Below are 20,044 nucleotides of genomic sequence, written 5' to 3'. Positions count from 1 at the left end.
TCCAGAAAATAAGTAGGCAACCAATTCTATAAGAGATGTGAGATTTAAATCTCAAACAACGTGGAAGAGCGCTATGATTTAAATGTCAAACCACTCTGCGGAATACTTACAGTTAGGCACTTTTGCTGAATAGCTGGCCAAGTTATTTAGCAATCAAAACTAATTTTAACTAAACCACTCTCCCCTGGTACCAGTACTTCAAGTCAGGCACTGTTTCTCTCAACTTTCTAGAAAATCTGTTTTATGGAGAAAGCTAACTTTAATAGAAGTGATGGTGTCTGATCAATTAGGAAACAAAAACAAAACCAAACAAACCACTAGTTTATATCAATCTTTACAGACAGATTTTTTTTTTTAAAAAAAAAGGGGAAAAAAGTGTTCCTATATGACACTTCGTGAAAAGTACGTAGATAGAAAAATTACCCCAGAGAAATAGGGTTTGATCTGGAAAAGAGGACCAGCCACCTCAGTCTGAAGCACAATAAAAGAAAATTTCTTTAAGATACTATTTCAGTGGTACCTCACACCAACCAGGTTAAAAAAAAAAGAGAGAGAGACTGAATGGGGATAAATGTTGGCAAAATTGTGGTTGAAGAAGAGATTGTGTGCTTAGGAGGTAGATACGTCCAGTCAGAGTGTATTGGGATGCAATCCGTAAGCAAATGGTTGGAAATTTATCACCAAAATGATCCTTTGGTAAACCTCCCGGGGCTTCCTAGTGGAAATGGTCACACAAAAGGAAATGAAGAATTATTCTCTTATCTGTTAGAAGCTGCTTGGTAACTGGTAGTGTCTCAATAGAAAAATAAAAATAGCTCAACCATTGAGCAATGGTTCAAAAAATATAAGTTGTGGTTATGAAAAAAATTAACACACCAATTACCTATGCAGCAAAAAGGCAGACAGATATTTGGTTACCTTGTATTCAGTCCTCAAAGTACATTAATCTAACCTCCACCCCAGCATACCTGCCCATTTTTTTTTAAATGTTAAAATTTGATAGACACACCTGATCTGTTAAATATAGAGATTAGTAGAGAGAGAGATTTCACTAAATCTAATGAAATCACTAGAAAACAACATGGGTGTTGGAATGATGCTCATTCTGTAATATGGCAACACCCTGTTAAATAGAAAGATCTGATGATTAGATTCCTGTATAATATCTCTTTAAACAAAAGATAACAGTTCTAAGGATTGTTTTGTTTCTCGTATTTACATGGCAAGGATTTGTAAACTTGTTAAAACTTCCTCAATAAATAAGAAAAAAAAATGATGCACTTTAGGTAGTTGGGGCGATAGCATGTGAAAAAGCTGAATCCAAACTGAACTTTTGAAAAAAAAAATGAGTAATTTAGCCGCACAAGTCCCATTGACTTTCAGTGGAATTTGCTACTAAATCACTTACCCCTTTTTGAAAAGCCAACCTTGTTAAGCTTTGGAAACTCAAGTTATGGACATTTGAATATCTATGTAGGTACATACACATTAATGCTGCTACATGTTAAGTTGGGCATGAAGCTAACTCAACTTTGAGGAAACAAGTAGGCCCCTAAATTGTTTTGAATCACAGCAGCTTCCCTAGTATTTTAGGAACTCTACGGTCTGAAAGAAGGCATCAATCCTCTTCTCTCCACAAAAGTGCTCCCTTGGCTCATGGTTGTCCAACCTGATCCAATATTTCAACTTTCTAACCAGAAAATATCCAGCATTTAACAATCCAATTGTTACATCAGTGATATGCATATGTAAAGTGCGTCTCCATAGTATTAGTGCCGAGCTCTACAGGATTGCTCACAATGAACAATATTGCCCAATCATCATCAATAGGGAAGACAGTGGGGTCTTGTAGATAGAGCACCAGACTAGGCCTGAGGAGACATAGGTTCTATTCCCAGCTCTTCTGCTGGATGATCTTGGACAAGTCAGTCACTTCACCTCCCTGTCTTATATTTCACCATCTATAAAATGGGGATAAGAACACCGAGTTCCTCTGTAACATGCTTTGAGATCTCTAGATGGAAAGCAGGATATAAGAGCCAGGTATTATTACTTGTGTGTGTGTAAGCACTTCTCAGCTTTGGGGTTGCAGAAACAGACTGTTAGATGAAGTACAGCAATTGGGCACTGCTGTGCGGCTTTCTCACAACATGGATGTTCCCACCTCCTTAACAAGACAATTTTTTAAAAGATGAAAAACTTGCTTGAGGAAACCTGAACAAAATTTTTATATATTTAGAAAAAACAACAACAACACTGTGTGAATTAGGAACTAAAATTCCAGACCCCTCTCTCCAGAACAGGAGCTACACTAATCTCTAATTACCCTTTTACATCGTCTCCCCTTTTGATGAGGGCTTTCTTAAAGCAAGCAAACATTGAGAAAGCAGTGCTCCTGCTGTGATATAATCAGGAATACTCATGTAACAGCCCCATGAGAGAACACACAGCCTTCTAATTAAGGCTATTTTTAATCTATCAAACAGCCAGATTAGTGCCTAATTACATTTGGAGGCAGATTAATCTTAAAGCAAGTGTGAAAATTTAGGACTAATTTGGAAGCAGTAGCTGAAGATCTGCGAGATAAGAAAGGAACATGGACTAATAGATGATTTGTGCTTTTATTTTACAGCCTATATCACAGTAAAGCAATATCCCGCCATAGCCTCTATTAAATATGGCACATCTGCACTTCTTGATTGTATATTTGACTTCCAGTTTCTATCAGAGGCTGAAATTGAAGTCAACTGGAATATTCAACTGCCGCTTTTCAATGATTCCGTGAAGAAAATAACTATGTCTTCAAAGATGTTGCCTTTAAACCAAAGTGCTTCGTTGTCAAGGGATGATGGAAAGTACAAGCTCACAGGCAATCTTCTAAAAGGTGTAGTCTTCTTAGAAGTGAAGAATCTTCAACCACGGGACGTTGGTCTGTACACCTGCAAGGTGGCACGCCTGATACCACCTCCGTATCTAGAAGGAAGTAGCAATGGAACTTACATCTGTGGTAGGTAGCCTCATTTTGAAACTTTTCCTTGATCTTCAGCTAAATTGTGTTAGTCTTAAAGGTACAAGACCATACTTCAGTCACTATTAACATACCAGTATTGCCAACGGACACCAGGCTGTTATGTTCTACAGAGAGAAACTGTAGCATGAGAAACCATTTTATGATATTTGTTGGCAAATGGTGACTTCTTAAATAGCAACTACTGTCCCTACTTAAGTTTAAATGTAATGAGCCATCTTTATCCTTAAATGCAGGCATTTTTTCCCCATAGTCTGGAAAAACAAACACCCCCCCACACTTTAATACTAATGCAAAATGCTGCATCAACAGCTCTGGAGACTGAAATTCTAGGTTTATTCACAGAACTAGTATACTGTACCAGGGACATCACCAATTCACAAGTTTCCCCATTCTACCACGCATTACTGCTGTTTTGGTACAGTACTGCCCTCTAGTGACTAGCCTGCAGAATATAAGAACCTTACTGCTACTAAAGGACCTAGCACAAATTGGGTGCTATGTAAATATCACATCCTCAGTATTCCAGTTAAAAAGTTTCTCCTTTGGCCTAAGTCACGAAATTTGCATTTTGGAAACAACCCCATTTTCAAATGCCACACCTATGTGCTGTAGCAGATAACTGATGCTTTCAGACATAAAGTCATAGGTTTATTTATACCATCTAGGGCTGAATGGTGTATTTATAAATGGTTATTCATTTCAGTAAAATATGAATTATATACTTGTCATAAATATAAAGGGAAGGGTAAACCCCTTTGAAATCCCTCCTGGCCAGGGGAAAACTCCTCTCACCTGTAAAGGGTTAAGAAGCTAAAGGTAACTTCGCTGGCACCTGACCAAAATGACCAATGAGGAGACAAGATACTTTCAAAAGCTGGGAGGAGGGAGAGAAACAAAGGGTCTGTGTGTCTGTCTTATGCTGGTTTCCTGCCGGGGATAGACCAGGAATGGAGTCTTAGAACTTTTAGTAAGTAATCTAGCTAGGTACGTGTTAGATTATGATTTCTTTAAATGGCTCAGAAAAGAATTGTGCTGAATAGAATAACTATTTCTGTCTGTGTATCTTTTTTGTAACTTAAGGTTTTGCTTAGAGGGATTCTCTATGTTTTGAATCTAATTACCCTGTAAGGTATCTACTATCCTGATTTTACAAAGGTGATTTCTTTACTTCTATTTACTCCTATTTCTATTAAAAGTCTTCTTGTAAGAAACTGAATGCTTTTTCATTGTTCTCAGATCCAAGGGTTTGGGTCTGTGGTCACCTATGCAAACTGGTGAGGCTTTCTATCCAACATTTCCCAGGAAAGGGAGGGGGTGCAAGTGTTGGGAGGATTGTTCATTGTTCTTAAGATCCAAGGGTCTGGGTCTGTAGTCACCTAGGCAAATTGGTGAGGCTTTTTACCAAACCTTGTCCAGGAAGTGGGGTGCAAGGTTTTGGGAAGTATTTTTTGGGGGGCGGGGAAAGACATTTCCAAACTGCTCTTCCCCAGTAACCAGTATTTGTTTGGTGGTGGTAGCGGCCAATCCAAGGACAAAGGGTGGAATATTTTGTACGTTGGGGAAGTTTTGACCTAAGCTGGTAAAGATAAGCTTAGGAAGTTTTTCATGCAGGTCCCCACATCTGTACCCTAGAGTTCAGAGTGGGGGAGGAACCTTGACAATACTATAGAACAACAAGATGCTCTTAAAGTTACACTATCAAAACCCACAATCTATGAACTATTGGCTTTGTGTCAGACATTAAATATTAAAATAATGTTCATGGTTTTTAAGATTAAAACTACAGTCCCAATGCAGTCACATATTTGCAGCTGGTTTCTAGTTTCTAGACCCTGTTTTTAGACAGGGAAACATTTTTGTATACTAACTTGCAAATGGCTTGACATTTTGTTTTCCAAAAGCCCTTTTGGAGTCCCTGTGTTTTGACTCTGCAAAAACAACAAAACATTTCTCTTAAAGTGTGTGTTGGGTTTTTGGTTTTTTTTTTTAAAGCCTACATTTTTATGAAAAGCTCAATGAAACCTGAGTGGAGAGTATTTGCTTCAGAACCAGGTTTTATTTTAAATTGTAATATTTTATGCTTAGGAATAGAAGACACATTGCAAGATTCCTGCAAGCCATCAGAAACTAAATTTGTCATATGCTTGGGGACCCTGGCAGCCTGTACATTTGTGATCATCATGACTACCATAATTTATGTACAGGTAAGCACACCATTTAATGAGTAGATTTCTCAGAGTGACACAGCAGCATTTTGTTTACAGTGAGGTCGTGTTTGTACTCCGTTTTGACAGGACTACAAAACGATAACTGACTTGTCCAAGGTCATGGAGTGTAGCCATCAGGAAGGAGTATCTATTCGGACATGTCTAATGCACTCACCATTCAGGTATCTAGGTGTGCAGACAGGACCAGAGAATGGGCAATTCTTCACGTGAATCTTTCCCTTTTGAGATTTTAAAGAACTCTATTAGTTTACCAAAGACAATTTCATTCTTGAAAGCCTGCACTAAAATTGTGCAACACGTTCACAGCAAGCCACTGATTTTGGATTAAGAAAAGGAGTACTTGTGGCACCTTAGAGACTAACCAATTTATTTGAGCATAAGCTTTCGTGAGCTACAGCTCACTTCATCGGATGCTCATGCAGCTCACGAAAGCTTATGCTCAAATAAATTGGTTAGTCTCTCAGATGCCACAAGTACTCCTTTTCTTTTTGTGAATACAGACTAACATGGCTGTTACTCTGAAACCTGATTTTGGATTAGCTTTCCAAAGATCTAGAGACCAAGTTATCATTTCAAGTCAAACTACCCTGCAGCACACTGGGGCTTTTCATGGTTTGGGCCCAAAACCAAGGTGAAATGCAGGGATTTGGGGTATACAAACCTGAACTCAAAGTAAACGCAACAGGAGAAAAACCTGCAATACAGCAGGGAACTAAATATGAAGCTCCACCTAGCTATCTTATTTGGCCTCCATTCCTGCAGTATTGAGGCTCTCACAATGTATTTATCCTCAACGCCTCTGTGAGGTAGGGAAGTACTATTATCCCCATTGTACAGGTGGGGAATGGAGTCACAGAGAGGCTAAAGTCACTCCATGAGAGGTGTGACTGCAGCCTCTGTAGCCATACCAGAGCTAGTTTTAATCCAGCTAGCTTGGATACCAATAGCAGTGAAGCTGTGGCAGTGTGGACTAAAGCAGTGGTTCTCAAAGCCAGTTCGCCGCTTGTGCAGGGAAAGCCCCTGGCACGCCGGACTGGTTTGTTTACCTGCCACGTCCGCAGGTTGGGCCGATCCCAGCTCCCACTGGCCGCAGTTGGCCGCTCCAGGCCAATAGGGCTCACGCCGCTCCCCGCAGCCCCCATTGGCCTGGAGCGGCGAACTGCGGCCAGTGGGAGCCGGGATCGGCCCAACCTGCGGACGCGGCAGGTAAACAAACCGGTCCGGCGTGCCAGGGGCTTTCCCTGCTCAAGCGGCAGACTGGCTTTGAGAATCACTGGACTAAAGCACAGGCTAGTCGCCACTGCCAGAGTACACAGCCAGGGTCCTGGGTGGGCTAGTACAGCTCATGCTGTAGACCATGCCACCACAGTTTTACTGCTCTTGGACTTGAACTACCTAGCTTAAAGCTAGCTCAGGTATGTCTACATGTGCTGCAATCACTCCTCCAGCTGCAACGTAGGGATACCCTTAGTGATTTGACCAAGGTCTCACAAGAAGTCTGGGGCATAAGAACAGAAACAAATAGCATACTACTACAACAAAAAGAAAAGGAGTACTTGTGGCACCTTAGAGACTAACCAATTTATTTGAGCATGAGCTTTCGTGAGCTTACGAAAGCTCATGCTCAAATAAATTGGTTAGTCTCTAAGGTGCCACAAGTACTCCTTTTCTTTTTGCGAATACAGACTAACACGGCTGTTCCTCTGAAACCTGTTACTACAACAAAAACTTCTCCTATGGAGTATAGCAAATAGGCTGAAGTAGGAAATAGAAATTCCACAAGAAAATTTTCTTGTCAAAAAACCAGATCCAAGCATCTCCAGTAAATTGCAATAACCTTCCAAACTTTGGAGGGTTTATTTGAACTGCAACATCAGACTGTGTTTCCCATTAGGAATTAGAAGCTGAAAGCCTTGTAGTTCCAGGTCCTTTTTCTTCTTTAGATCAGTCTATTGCCCTCATTGCGTTATTTCAGTCTGATTGTTCTTTGTTTATATCTTAAAGCATTTTAGGAGATTACTTTTTCTTTGAAGTTTATTACTTTGCCACCAGTAATTCCCAAAGTTACCAGATATGATTAGAAAAAAACCCCACCCTGCACCTACAACCATTTGGGAGAGTAAATGTTTACTTAGTAACATTTTTAGTCTTTTGTACCAGATTACACTGGAAATATTTTCCCCGTTCATTGTGTCTACTGAGTTGCATATCAGCTTGAAAAGTTGTACTTACTGAAACAAAAAGATCTAGACGAAGAAAGGGGAAGAGGCTGCAGCTTTGATGATCATCCCAGAAATCAAAGTTCTGGTGAAAACTGCACAGGGACTAACAACAAACTCAGATCTGAATTACGTAGACAGTGTAGTCGTCCACTCTTCTGAACTCTAGCTAGAAATTAAAAATTAAGTTTCTCTCCTCTGGCAAGATAGCAACAACTGCAGGTAGTTCTGCTCTTTCCCCATCAGAGAAAATTAGTGTGTGTAAAGCAATTTTAAAGCCTCCAATCAAAGGCACTTTTGGTCAAGGACTGTCTCTTCACCTGTGTTTGGAAAGTGCCTAGCACATTATGACTGCTACTGCAATCCAAGTAATGGTTGCACTTTATATTAAGGGTAAATTTAATAAATAGTTTATAAAGCTTTAATGATAGATGTATAAGCATGTTACAGGCAAAAGTGTCTCATGCTTCTAGTCATCTAGAACACATTAAATGCTTCTAGAGGATGTTATGGATTATTATAAGCACCAGAAACACTGGACTTTTAATAAATAGCTAATCAATCAGCCCTTTGCTTACATATACAGATGTACTCCTAATAGTATTATCTATTATCATTTAGATCACACTGAGAACAAGCTCCTATAGACAGATTCAGCCTTGGAACCCATTCTTCCCTGACCCACCCCTTTTCGATATCAATATCAGGCAGTCTCTTTGTGCAAGCCTTCAGAAAGGCATGCTGGCAGGAATACTGTATTGTGTTTTACATTAGACACTGGGTATTTGGGTTTCATTTCAGCTGCTTTTGGGTACAGAACATGATTTACAAATCTGTGTAGCCTTAAATTGGCTTTGTTGTTGAGTAGGAGCGAAGTAGATCCTCTCTATATTACATTATGAAGGAGAAACTTACCAGTTTAATTGCAGGACTCCTTCAATCCCTAAGTCTCATAAAACCCAGCCATCTTACTCCACTCCTCACAGATTTAAGAATCATTGCCATAATGAAGTCTTATTACTAAATTTTTTTACATGCACTAAGTACATGAGAAATAAGTGACATTAAAATATACATGTCAAACAAGACGAACCAAGTACAGTCTGTGGTGCAGAATTCTCATTCACTACCTAAAGCACAGAATTTACTCACTCAGAGGAACTTCAGGACAGTGAGACTCAAGAGTTCTATAATATGCTTTTATTTATATTTTCTGCTAGTGTTTTATATTTCATTCTGAGATGCATAGACTTATAGGCTTTAAGGCCAGAAGGGGCCATCGTGATTATCTACTCTGACTTCCTGCACATTACAGGCCACAGACTCTCACCCACCCACTCCTGTAATAGACCCATAACCTCTGGCTGAGTTAATGAAGTTCTCAAATCATGATCTGGAGACTTCAAGTTGTAGAGAATCCACCATTTACACTAGTTTAAGCCTACAAGTGACCCATGACCCAGGCTGCAGAGGAAGGTGAAAACCCCACAGGGTCTCTGCCAATCTGACCTGAGGAGTGGGGGATTCCTTTCTGATCCCAAATATGGCGATCAGTTAGACCACGAGCTTGTGGGCAAGTCCCACCAGCCAGACACCTGGGCAATAATTCTCTGTAGAAACACAGAGCCCTCCCCATCTAGTGTCCCATCACCAGCCATTGGCAATATTCAGTGCTAGCAGTAAAAGATCAGCTACATGCCATTGTAGGCAGTCCCATCATACCATCCCCTCCATAAGCCAATTAGTTTCTTTGCCCTCACTGCTCCCCTTGGAAGGCTGTTTCAGAAATTCACTTCTCTGATTGTTAGAAACCTTCATGTAATTTCAAGCCTAAACTTGTCGATGGCCAGTTTATAGCTGTTTGTTCTTGTATCCACGCGGTTACTTTACCAGGGAAGGAGTGGAGTTATTTAAGTTTGTATCCCTCTGATGTATTTATAGAGAGCAATCATATCTCTCCTCAGCCTTCTTTTAGTTAGGCTAAACAAGCCAAACTCTGAGTCTCCTCTCAGAAGGTAGGTTTTGCATTCCTTGGATCATGTTAATAGCCGTTCTCTGCATCTGTTCCAATTTGAATTCATCTGTCTTAAATATGGGAGACCAGAATTGCAGACAGTATTCCAGATGCAGTCTCACCAGTGCCTCATATAAGGGCACTAACACTTCTGTCTCTACTGGAAATACCTTGCTGATGCATCCTAGGACATCACATTGGCGACTCAGTCATCCTGTGATCAATCAATACACCCAGGTCTTTCTCCTCCTCAGTCTCTGCTGACTGATAAGTCACCAATTTATAGCAAAATAGACTTAGGCTTGTCTCTAAGTGCATGACCTTGCACTTTGCATTATTAAATTTCATCCCAATTCTATTACTCCAGTTTTCAAAGTCATCCAGATCATCTTGTGGGATATTCCGGTCCACCTCCATATTGGCAATACCTCCCAACTTTGTGTCATCCACAGATTTTATTAGCACACTCCCACTTTTTATGCCAGGTCATTAATAAGAATGTTAAATAAAATTGGTCTCAAGACCAGTCTGTGAAGATCTCCACTAGTAATCTCCCTCCAGCCTGACAGTTCACTTTTAAGTATGATCCATTGTAGTCTCCCCTTTAATCAGTTCCTTATCCACCTTTCAATTCTCATATTAATCCCCATCTTCTCCAATTTAACTAATAATTTTCCATGTGGAACTGTATGAAGTGCCTTACTGAAATCCAGGTAGATTAGATTTACTGCACATCCTTCGCCTAAAAAAACCAAACCAAACAAACAAAACCCCCCCAGCTTTTCAAACAAGATCAGGCAAGATCTCATGATCTACCTTTTGTAAAACCATATTGTATTTTATCCCAATTAACATTTACCTCTATGTCCTTAACTATTTTCTCTTTCAAAATTTGTTCCAAGACGTTGCATACTGTCAAGGTTCCTTCCCCACTCTGAACTCTAGGATACATGAAAACCCCCTAAGCTTATTTTTACCAGCTTAGGTTAAAACTTCCCCAAGGTACAAACTATTTTACCTTTTGCCCTTGGACTTTTTTGCTGCCACAACTAAGCCTCTAACAAATATATATAACAGGGAAAGACCCCGCTTGGAAATGTCTTTCCCCCCAAAATCCTTCCAAACCCTACACCCCCTTTCCTGGGGAAGGCTTGATAAAAATCCTCACCAATTTGCATAGGTGAACACAGACCCAAACCCTTGGATCTCAAGAACAATGAAAAAAGCAATCAGGTTCTTAAAAGAAGAATTTTAAGAGAAGAAAAAGTAAAAGAATCATCTCTGTAAAATCAGGATGGTAAATACCTTACAGGGTAATCAGATTCAAAACCTAGAGAATCCCTCTAGGCAAAACCTTAAGTTACAAAAAGACACAAAAACAGGAATATACATTCCATTCAGCACAGCTTATTTTCTCAGCCATTTAAACAAAACAGAATCTAACACATATCTAGCTAGATTTACTAAGTTTTAAGACTCCATTCCTTTCTGTTCCCGGCAAAAGCATCACACAGACAGAGAGAGCCTTTGTTTCTCCACCCCTCCAGCTTTGAAAATATCTTGTCTCCTCATTGGTCATTTTGGTCAGGTGCCAGCGAGGTTATCTTAGCTTCTTAACCCTTTACAGGTGAAAGGGTTTTTCCTCTGGTCAGGAGGCATTTTAAAGGTGTTTACCCTTCCCTTTATATTTATGACACATACAATTGAGGTCAAACTTACAGGCCTGGATCACTTCCCCCACCTGCCCTTTCTAAAAATAACAACATTAGCAATTCTCCATTCATAGGGTACGACCCCTGAGCTTACAGATTCATTAAAAATCCTTGCTATTGGGCTTGCAATTTCGTGTGCCACTTCCTTGAATATTCTTGGATGGAGATTATCTGGGCCCCCGATTTAGACACATTAAGGCAAATCTGAGTTCCATCTTGAATGTGATAATTTCTACTTCCATATCTTTGTTCCCATTAAACACCCTGCCACTACCCCTCAGCTCTTCATTTGCCTTATTAAAAACTGAGGTAAAGTATTTGTTTAGGTGTTGGACAACGTCTAGATTATCTTTAATTTCCACCCCATTCTCAGTGTTTAGCATCCCACTTCTTTCCTTGTTTTCTTTTTATCTATATGGCTATAGGACCTCCTACTATTGGTTTTACTTTCGTATGCAAGGTCCAACTCTGCTTGGCTTTTGGCAGTTCTCACTTTGTCCCTACACTTTTTGACCTCCAAGAGGTAGCTTTTCTTGCTGAGCCAGCCCATCTTCCATTCCTCACATTTCATTCTGCTTTCTCTTAATACAACAGTGTGAGATACTGTTCAGCTTGGTTTGCCACCCTTCCCTATGCATTTTTCCCCATGCTTGGGATGGAGGCTTCAGATACTTTAAGTCAAAGTTTCAGAAACTAATTCCAAGCCTCCGCCACATTCAGATCCTTGAGTTCTTCAGTCCAGTCCACTTCCCTAGCTCATGATCACTCGAACCAAGGTTGCTCCTGTGACCAGTTGTTCTAGGAGGTCCTCGCTACTCACCAATACCAAATCTAAAATGGCATCACCTTTTGTTGGTTCATTGATTGAGTGAAGAAATCTGTTGGCTATCACACCCAGGAAAACCTGGGCCCTACCATTATTAGTAGCGCTTGTCCTCCAATCTATAGCTGTGAAATTAAAAAGTCTTCTATAATCGCACAATTCTGAGTACTAGTTTTTTCATTACAAACATTAAAGACGTCTCTATCCACATCTGAATCGGATTCTGGTGGTCTGTAGAATACCCCAAGCAGTACCCACCGGGAACCTCTAGTAGCTTTCTTCCCTAAAGTGATTTTGACCCAGACTCTTTTATCCATCTATCACTCCCCGCCCTTTTGTTGTATTCATCTCACTTTGTTAACAATTGTGATTAAAATCAAGATAGAGGATGTATGTGGATGGATGCTTGGTGTAGATAATAACTGAAGGATCAGGGAGGTACCAGCCTAAGAATCCAGTGTCCACCGGCTGAAGAAGGTGTCAAGTGGAAATAACCAGAGGACCCCCGGAGGGCAGACTGGAATCCACCCAACAGCCTCAAGAATGGGAGAACCAAAGAACAAGCATGGAGCCGTCAGGAATGTGCCATCTGCTGATTGCTTCATCATGCTGTTGCTGAATCAATTCCCATAGACTGGCATAGGAAGAAATTCCTATAAAAATGGACTCTAGAAAGTGGGAACTTTGGGGTCTGATTCTGCAAACCAACTTCCAGGAGCATCAGATGAGCGTCTGACAAGGCCCTGCTCCCTCCTCATGTCCAGGCCACCTGGCCAGTGGATTGGCATGAGCAACTCTAAGGCTGGTAACTATGATAACAACCTTGCAGAACCTGTGTGTGTGTGTGTGTGTGTGTGTGTGTGTGTGAGAGAATGAATGTGTGAATAAATATGAAATTGAATGGAATGTTATAGCTATAACTAACTGCTTACTATGAGTCTTTCTGTATTCACAATAAATGTGGCATTTTGCCTTTTCCCCTTTAATAAGATCCTGCTGGTTTTTATTTTATTGGTATAATGCATTGCTGTATCTTTTCTTACTTGATTTTCCTCCCACTCAATGATAGAATCAGGTGTGGAGATTACTGAGTGCCTCCCGGCTGTCTCCCCCAAAATTCCCGTTTTAAAGCTCTTTTAATCAATTATGTCAACCTCCACTCCAGACGCCTATTTTCTTCCCTATGCAGATGGAGTCCATTCCATACGAACAGTCCCCTCCCCATGAATGCCTCCCAATGTCAAACATCCCAAATCCCTCCTTATAGCACCACTGCCTGAGCCATATGTTGATCATCAGACCTTCATTCTCCTCCTCTAGGGATGGGTAGAATCCCACTGAGGATCACCTGAGCCTCCATTTCCTTAAGTGTCTTCCCCAGCCTGACAGTCTCCCTTGATACGTTCCAGTCAGAATCTAGCATTATCATTTGTCCCACATGAAGAACAATCAGTGGATTCTTTCCTGCTCCTATTAGGGTCCTCTTCAGCCTCAGGTCCATATCCCTGTCTTAGCTTATGGCAGACATCACGCCCTTCTGCTCTCTGGATCAGCTCTAGGGACAGGCCTGTCGTTCCTAGTAGGGAGTCACCAATAACTTAGACTTACCTTTTCTCAGTGATGGTGTGATTCTCCAACCTTCCTTCTGTTCTTTCTGGCTTCAAGTCATCTTGTTTTTTAATTCTCCCTTTCAATCTTCCAAGAGTTATTCTGAATCCTCCTGGGGCTCTGAACTCTGCATATCTCCATTGGCTCTTCCTCTCTTACAGGACTAGCTGTTCTCTTTTTCCTGGCCCTTCCACCTTCAGTTACTGCCTGCTGGTCCTCTTCTTCATTTTCCAACTCAGCAAAGCTATTCCTGAGCTCTATTTCTCCTTCACTAGCTGGTCTTTTCCTCTGCTTGGTTCTCATCATATGCTTCCACTAGCCACTTTCCTCACCCAGCAATCTCCCCTCAGAGTTCTTCTGTCCAGCTTGCATCTGCCAGTCTTGACTTTTCCCTTCAGCGCTTCTCACCTTCCCTCATCTGCTTGAATCCCCTTCAAAATTCAACCATACTTTCCACCTGTGTCTCCAAGCCTCGGATCTTTTCTTCCATCAGCTCTATCAGGTGGTACTCCATACAAAGCTCTTTTCAGGTACCCACTCCAGGATCATGTACAACAACCCACAGCTTCTACATCCAGTCATCCTCATTGCTTCTTCCATTCCTTGGGTCACTACCACTGACGACTATCATGGCCTTCCTGCCTAACCTCCTGTCAAGGAAAACAAAAACCAAAAACTCCACATATGCCCCTCCCCAAACTCCCTGTACAAATACTCCCATTTACAGTTCTGTTTGCTGGCTCCTGTGCTGCTGGCTACTGTTTGGCTGCCTTTATAGGACCCATAATCAGGGAAAACCCATCCCTATCAGGATTCTGCTTCTCTGACAGCACACTGCCCCATGCCACCCTTTACAAACTGAAGAGGAAACACACACCCACAGCCTAAGGAACATGAATATCTAGTGTGAAACCCAACTACAGACAGACATTTTTGATAAATGGAGTACCAAGTTCCACTTGAAACATTATTACCTAATAGATCAATTTTAAGTCAGAGGTACTGATGTTTTTATGGCCTCTCCATTCAGAATAATGGGTCTCTAGTCACAGAGGCTTCATAATTTGAATAGAGGGCATCTTTTAGATTGACCATATGATTTATAAATCTTGCATCATGAGTTGAGAATCATTATGTAAATCAGAAATGTTTCTTGAAGTGAAAATTGCTGTTGCTTTGATGAATGAAATCTGTATGTTCTTTGGAGAAATGATTTAAATTCATAATCCCAGCACATACTTTCATGGGAATAACATTATGCTAATGAAGCCTATTATCGATTTGTAATCCTACCTAATTAAATTTGAGCAATGGCTTGTCGCGTAAAGACATACGTAGTTTAATTTCCTGTGTGACTCACTGTCATGCCATGGCCTATAAAGGATCACACACAGTGTATGTCAACATGTAAACAAGAAAAACTCCCACCTGACAATTGCCCCTGATTGTGAAATATCATGTGTCTTCTATTTTAAGCTCAAAGTAACACTTGGTTTTATCTGATGGTTTATTTTTGTCAGACTATTGACATCAGAGATGTTGAGTCTTGCATGGGGTGCTATGGGGCCCGATCAGCCTCATAAGGGGTTGAAGAAATGAATCAGATATTATTACAAATGGCTACTTTTCCTTTTGTCTTTCACCTAGTGTAAGGTATTTTAAAGACCTGCAGTGCATTTTCCCTGGCAGATGGAAAGATATGAAGAAAATAACTAGCATTGATGGGGGAGGGTGGGTGGAGAGAAATCCTATGTTGTGTGTGACTGGTGAAGTTATAACTAACTACAGTAGAATCCACATTATTTAAATCCTCACTACTTACCCCTCCTCTTCTGAGCTGCTAGTCTCTCCTGCACTGTTGCTTCCGAATTATCTGATAACACAACCATTTCAAATGACCCAAGCAGTGTCAATGATTAGTATCATACTGTGTTATTGTTTTATTTGATTTATTTTGGTCTCTATAGTTGTGTCTGTGTTTTGAAGCAGCAGCAGCTTCTCCATAATTAAAGTTTCATCTAGCTTCCATTTTATAGGCCTCTTTTAGCACTCTGAGAACTTTGGCTTGAAATGTGTTCTTGACCTGAAAATTGCCATATTGACCCTGAAAACAGAGAAGGAATTTGCAAAATTTGAAGAAAATTCAACTGTATTTGAAAAAAGAAAAGGAGAACTTGTGGCACCTTAGAGATTAACAAATTTATTTGAGCATAAGCTTTCGTGAGCTACAGCTCACTTCATCAGATGCATTCAGTGGAAAATACAGTGGGGAGATTTATATACACAGAGAACATGAAACAATGGGTGTTACCATACACACTGTAACGAGAGTGATCAGGTAAGGTGAGCGATTACCAGCAGGAGAGTGGGGAAAAAAAAACCTTTTGTAGCGATAATCAAGGTGGGCCATTTCCAGCAGTTGACAAGAACATGTGAGGAACAGCTGGGGGGGAGCACGCGGGGGGAGGAATAAACATGGGGAAATAGTTTTACTTTGTGTAATGACCCATCCACTCCCAGTCTTTAGTCAAGCCTAAGTTAATTGTATCCAGTTTGCAAATTAATTCCAATTCAGCAGTCTCTCAATTCAGTCTGTTTTGAAGGTTTTTTTTGTTGAAGAATTGCGACTTTTAGGTCTGTAATCGAGTGACCAAAGAGATTGAAGTGTTCTCCAACTGGTTTTTGAATGTTATAATTCTTGATGTCTGATTTGTGTCCATTTATTCTTTTACGTAGAGACTGTCCAGTTTGGCCAATGTACATGGCAGAGGGGCATTGCTGGCACATGATGGCATATATCACATTGGTAGATGTGCAGGTGAACGAGCCTCTGATAGTGTGGCTGATGTGTTTAGGCCCGATGATGGTGTCCCCTGAATAGATATGTGGACACAGTTGGCAACGGGCTTTGTTGCAAGGATAGATTCCCGGGTTAGTGGTTCTGTTGTGTGGTTGCTGGTGAGTATTTGCTTCAGGTTGGGGGGCTGTCTGTAAGCAAGGACTGGCCTGTCTCCCAAGATCTGTGAGAGTGATGGGTCATCCTTCAGGATAGGTTGTAGATCCTTGATGTGCTGGAGAGGTTTTAGTTGGGGGCTGAAGGTGATGGCTAGTGGTGTTCTGTTATTTTCTTTGTTGGGCCTGTCCTGTAGTAGGTAACTTCTGGGTACTCTTCTGACTCTGTCAATCTGTTTCTTCACTTCAGCAGGTGGGTATTGTAGTTGTAAGAACGCTTGATGGAGATCTTGTAGGTGTTTGTCTCTGTCTGAAGGGTTGGAGCAAATGCGGTTGTATTGTAGAGCTTGGCTGTAGACAATGGATCATGTGGTGTGGTCTGGATGAAGGCTGGAGGCATGTAGGTAGGCATAGCGGTCAGTAGGTTTCCGGTATAGGGTGGTGTTTATGTGACCATCGTTTATTAGCACTGCAGTGTCCAGGAAGTGGATCTCTTGTGTGGACTGGTCCAGGCTGAGGTTGATGGTGGGATGGAAATTGTTGAAATCATGGTGGAATTCCTCAAGGGCTTTTTTTCCATGGGTCCAGATTATGAAGATGTCATCAATGTAGCGCAAGTAGAGTAGGGGCATTAGGGGACGAGAGCTGAGGAAGCGTTGTTTTAAGTCAGCCATAAAAGTGTTGGCATACTGTGTGGCCATAGCAGTGCCGCTAATGTGAAGGTATACATTGTCCCCAAATGTGAAATAGTTATGGGTGAGGACAAAGTCAAAGTTCAGCCACCAGGTTTGCTGTGATATTATCGGGCGTACTGTTCCTGATGGCTTGTGGTCCATCTTTGTGTGGAATGTTGGTGTAGAGGGCTTCTACATCCATAGTGGCTAGGATGCTACTCTGAAAACTGTATTTGAGTTACAAATTATTAAGAGTGGCTTTGATTTGAAGTTTTAGCTATTGTCTAATGTTTCTCTCTTCCTCAAAAATTGCATTTTATTGTTCCTTCACACTTTCACACAGGTAAGTCTCCATGAAAGCTTGTTCACAGGCTATATCTGAAGAACTTAGATTACTTTTAAGCAAAGCAGTGTGGCTGAGGACAATTTTGACATTAGGGTGGGCAGGATTGTCAATGGGGGATTTTTGCCGTGGACTTGAGTGGGAGTAGAATTAGGTGAAATGGATTTGTTCCAGGAAGCTCATTATCTTTACCACTAGAGGTGATAAAGCAACACTGACAAATTAAGAAGTCAGAATAGAAGTCAACTCTTATGTGTATAAGATGTGCCTGTGCATCTTTAACAGATTACGCACTAACTGTTTACGTAATACATCTTAATGCTTTCTTTTCAGGTTAGAAGAAAATCTACCTGCACAAGTTCTCCTTCACTGCCAAGCAGAGACTCTATGGTATACGTGGATATGAATTTTGCAAAACAAAGCACTAACAGCGAAGAGTGAAAACTATGGAGCTAGAAATGTTGGAAAGTGGCTATCCCAGCCTTGGTTGAAATAAAAAAAAAAACTCTAGAATGATTGGATTTTTAAATCATAAAGCATGATGGGTGTAGAGCACTATAATGCTATTCTTAAGTATAGTTTGGCAGGATTTTGGTTTGTTTTTAAACATTGTAGAACCAGAATTTGTTATTGTAGCATGTAGTTCAGGCCCTTAGTCAGCAAAGTATTTAAGCATTCACCTGAGGTTAAGCAAGTGCTTACATCCCATGGAGCTCAATGATTAGCTATTGTTAGCTGCACATTATCTTAATTATTTTTTATGGTTTCTCTTACCACTTGTGTGTTGTATTTTAGCCTTTACAAGAAGCCAATCTTTTTGTGGCTGTCCAAATAGGGGTTGCAGCAACTTAACAGTTCTTTTGGTTTGTTTTTAAAAGCAATCTTGATAAACTCCTGCATTATGAAGAATTCTGACTAACTAGTGAACACGGTAAAGGAGCCCATCCATCTTGATGGAAGAGCAAAGCCCTAACCAGCTGCATGTCTTAGTGGTTCTGAGTCAGTTTTCACAGCAGTAGAATTTTTTAAGTCATGTTCTGGCCAAGTTCTAGTTGGGTTGTTTGTTTTCAGCATGCCTACAATCCCTTGCACTTTCAACTAGATAGATACAATATTCTTCTTAGCTTCCAATGTTGCTCAGTGTTGCTTTGAGCTGTGAAACCATTACTGCTTGCAAAGATACCTGCATTTCAGAGGTGGGAGTAATGACGACTGTATGTGGGGGTGAAAATAATTCAATCAGGAAAGTTTCTACTCTTAAATGGAAGGGTCATTAGAAAATCATGAAATCCCATTTTTTCCCCTTCACATTAGGAGAACACATAGGATCGCTGAGCATTAGAAATGAAAGCCAGTTCCTACAGTACATCCCTATCACTGTCATATTAACCAGAGATAGCAAATGTAACTAGGAAGTAGAACATTTGGATTAACTAAATTCATAGGCACAGGAAGTAGGGGTGCAGCAGCACCCCCAGGTTTTAAGCAGGGCCACTGGCCCTGTGCCCAGGGCTCCACTCCCTGGCTCAGGGGCTGGTTCTGCACCCAGGGCCTTGATCTCAGCCCTCTGCCTCCCTGGCCCTGTGCCTGGGGCTCAAGTCTGGGCTAGCGAGCCTGCACTCCAATCCCCAACCCAGCACCCAGGGCTCTGCTCCTGGGGCCCCAGCCACTGTCCTGGCTCTGCACGTGGAGACCCAGCTGCCGGCCCCTGCCCAGAGCTCTGCTCTTGGCCCCACCCCCACCTGTGGCCATAGCCTTGGGCCCCTTACCCCTGTTCGGGTCCCCCCCTCCCAGACACAGCCCTGCTCCCAGCCTCAGCTTGGGGTGGCCGGGGGGCAGTGTGGGCAGCCAGAAGGGGGGTTGGCTTTCAGCACTCCCAATACTAAAAGTGTTTCAGCACCACTCACTAAATCCATTCTATTTCATACTCCGTGCGCACACTAAATTGTCTGTAAAAGTTTTAGTTATCGTCCCCTACTGAATACAATTTGTATTTTTAAAACAGTGTCAACAGAAAGAAAAACATGCACAAAACTTAAAAAAAAAATAAAACTCAGTCTCTGAAGAACAGAAGGTTTCAAGAGGAGACATGTTGGAGCCATATGAAATATGGTTCATCTGGTTGAGAGATGAGGTGGGAAGAGCTCTACAAGAGGACAGTTCATCTCTTCTCCTACTTGGTGGTACTCAACTACCTGTCCCTCCCTGGAAAGGCTTGAAGTAAGGAAATTGTCTTGAAATAAGAAGAGCGAGAGGAGACTTGAGCCACATGAATCCTTTAAATACACATATTTAAAGGGTTCACACAGCTGTCCAAAGTGGAGCTGAATGGGAAACGATTAAAAAAATTCCATCCTAATCAGGACCAAAAGTGAAAAAACGAAGTTTTCATGAACGAATAATCCAAAAAAAAAAAAGTCAACCAAAACATGTCAGTAAT

The 20,044-nt window shown here is 41.2% G+C and overlaps 1 protein-coding gene across 1 annotated transcript in view; it reads left to right on the top strand.

The window, feature by feature from the left end:
• Positions 1 to 18,142, top strand: part of LOC125630159 (uncharacterized) — a 39,361-nt gene extending 21,219 nt beyond the window's left edge. The window contains exons 2-4 of the mRNA XM_048835726.2: positions 2,633 to 3,007; positions 5,117 to 5,235; positions 17,938 to 18,142. Coding sequence (XP_048691683.1) covers positions 2,633 to 3,007; positions 5,117 to 5,235; positions 17,938 to 18,045 — 602 coding nt within the window. The 3' untranslated portion in view covers positions 18,046 to 18,142. The remainder of the gene's footprint in view (positions 1 to 2,632; positions 3,008 to 5,116; positions 5,236 to 17,937) is intronic.
• The last annotated feature ends 1,902 nt before the right edge of the window (positions 18,143 to 20,044 follow it).

Source organism: Caretta caretta, chromosome 1 (genome assembly GCF_965140235.1).
Source record: "Caretta caretta isolate rCarCar2 chromosome 1, rCarCar1.hap1, whole genome shotgun sequence".
NCBI classification, from domain to species: Eukaryota; Metazoa; Chordata; order Testudines; family Cheloniidae; genus Caretta; species Caretta caretta.
The sequence above is the reverse complement of the archived record's forward strand: the minus strand, read 5'-3'. Positions and strand labels throughout refer to the sequence as shown.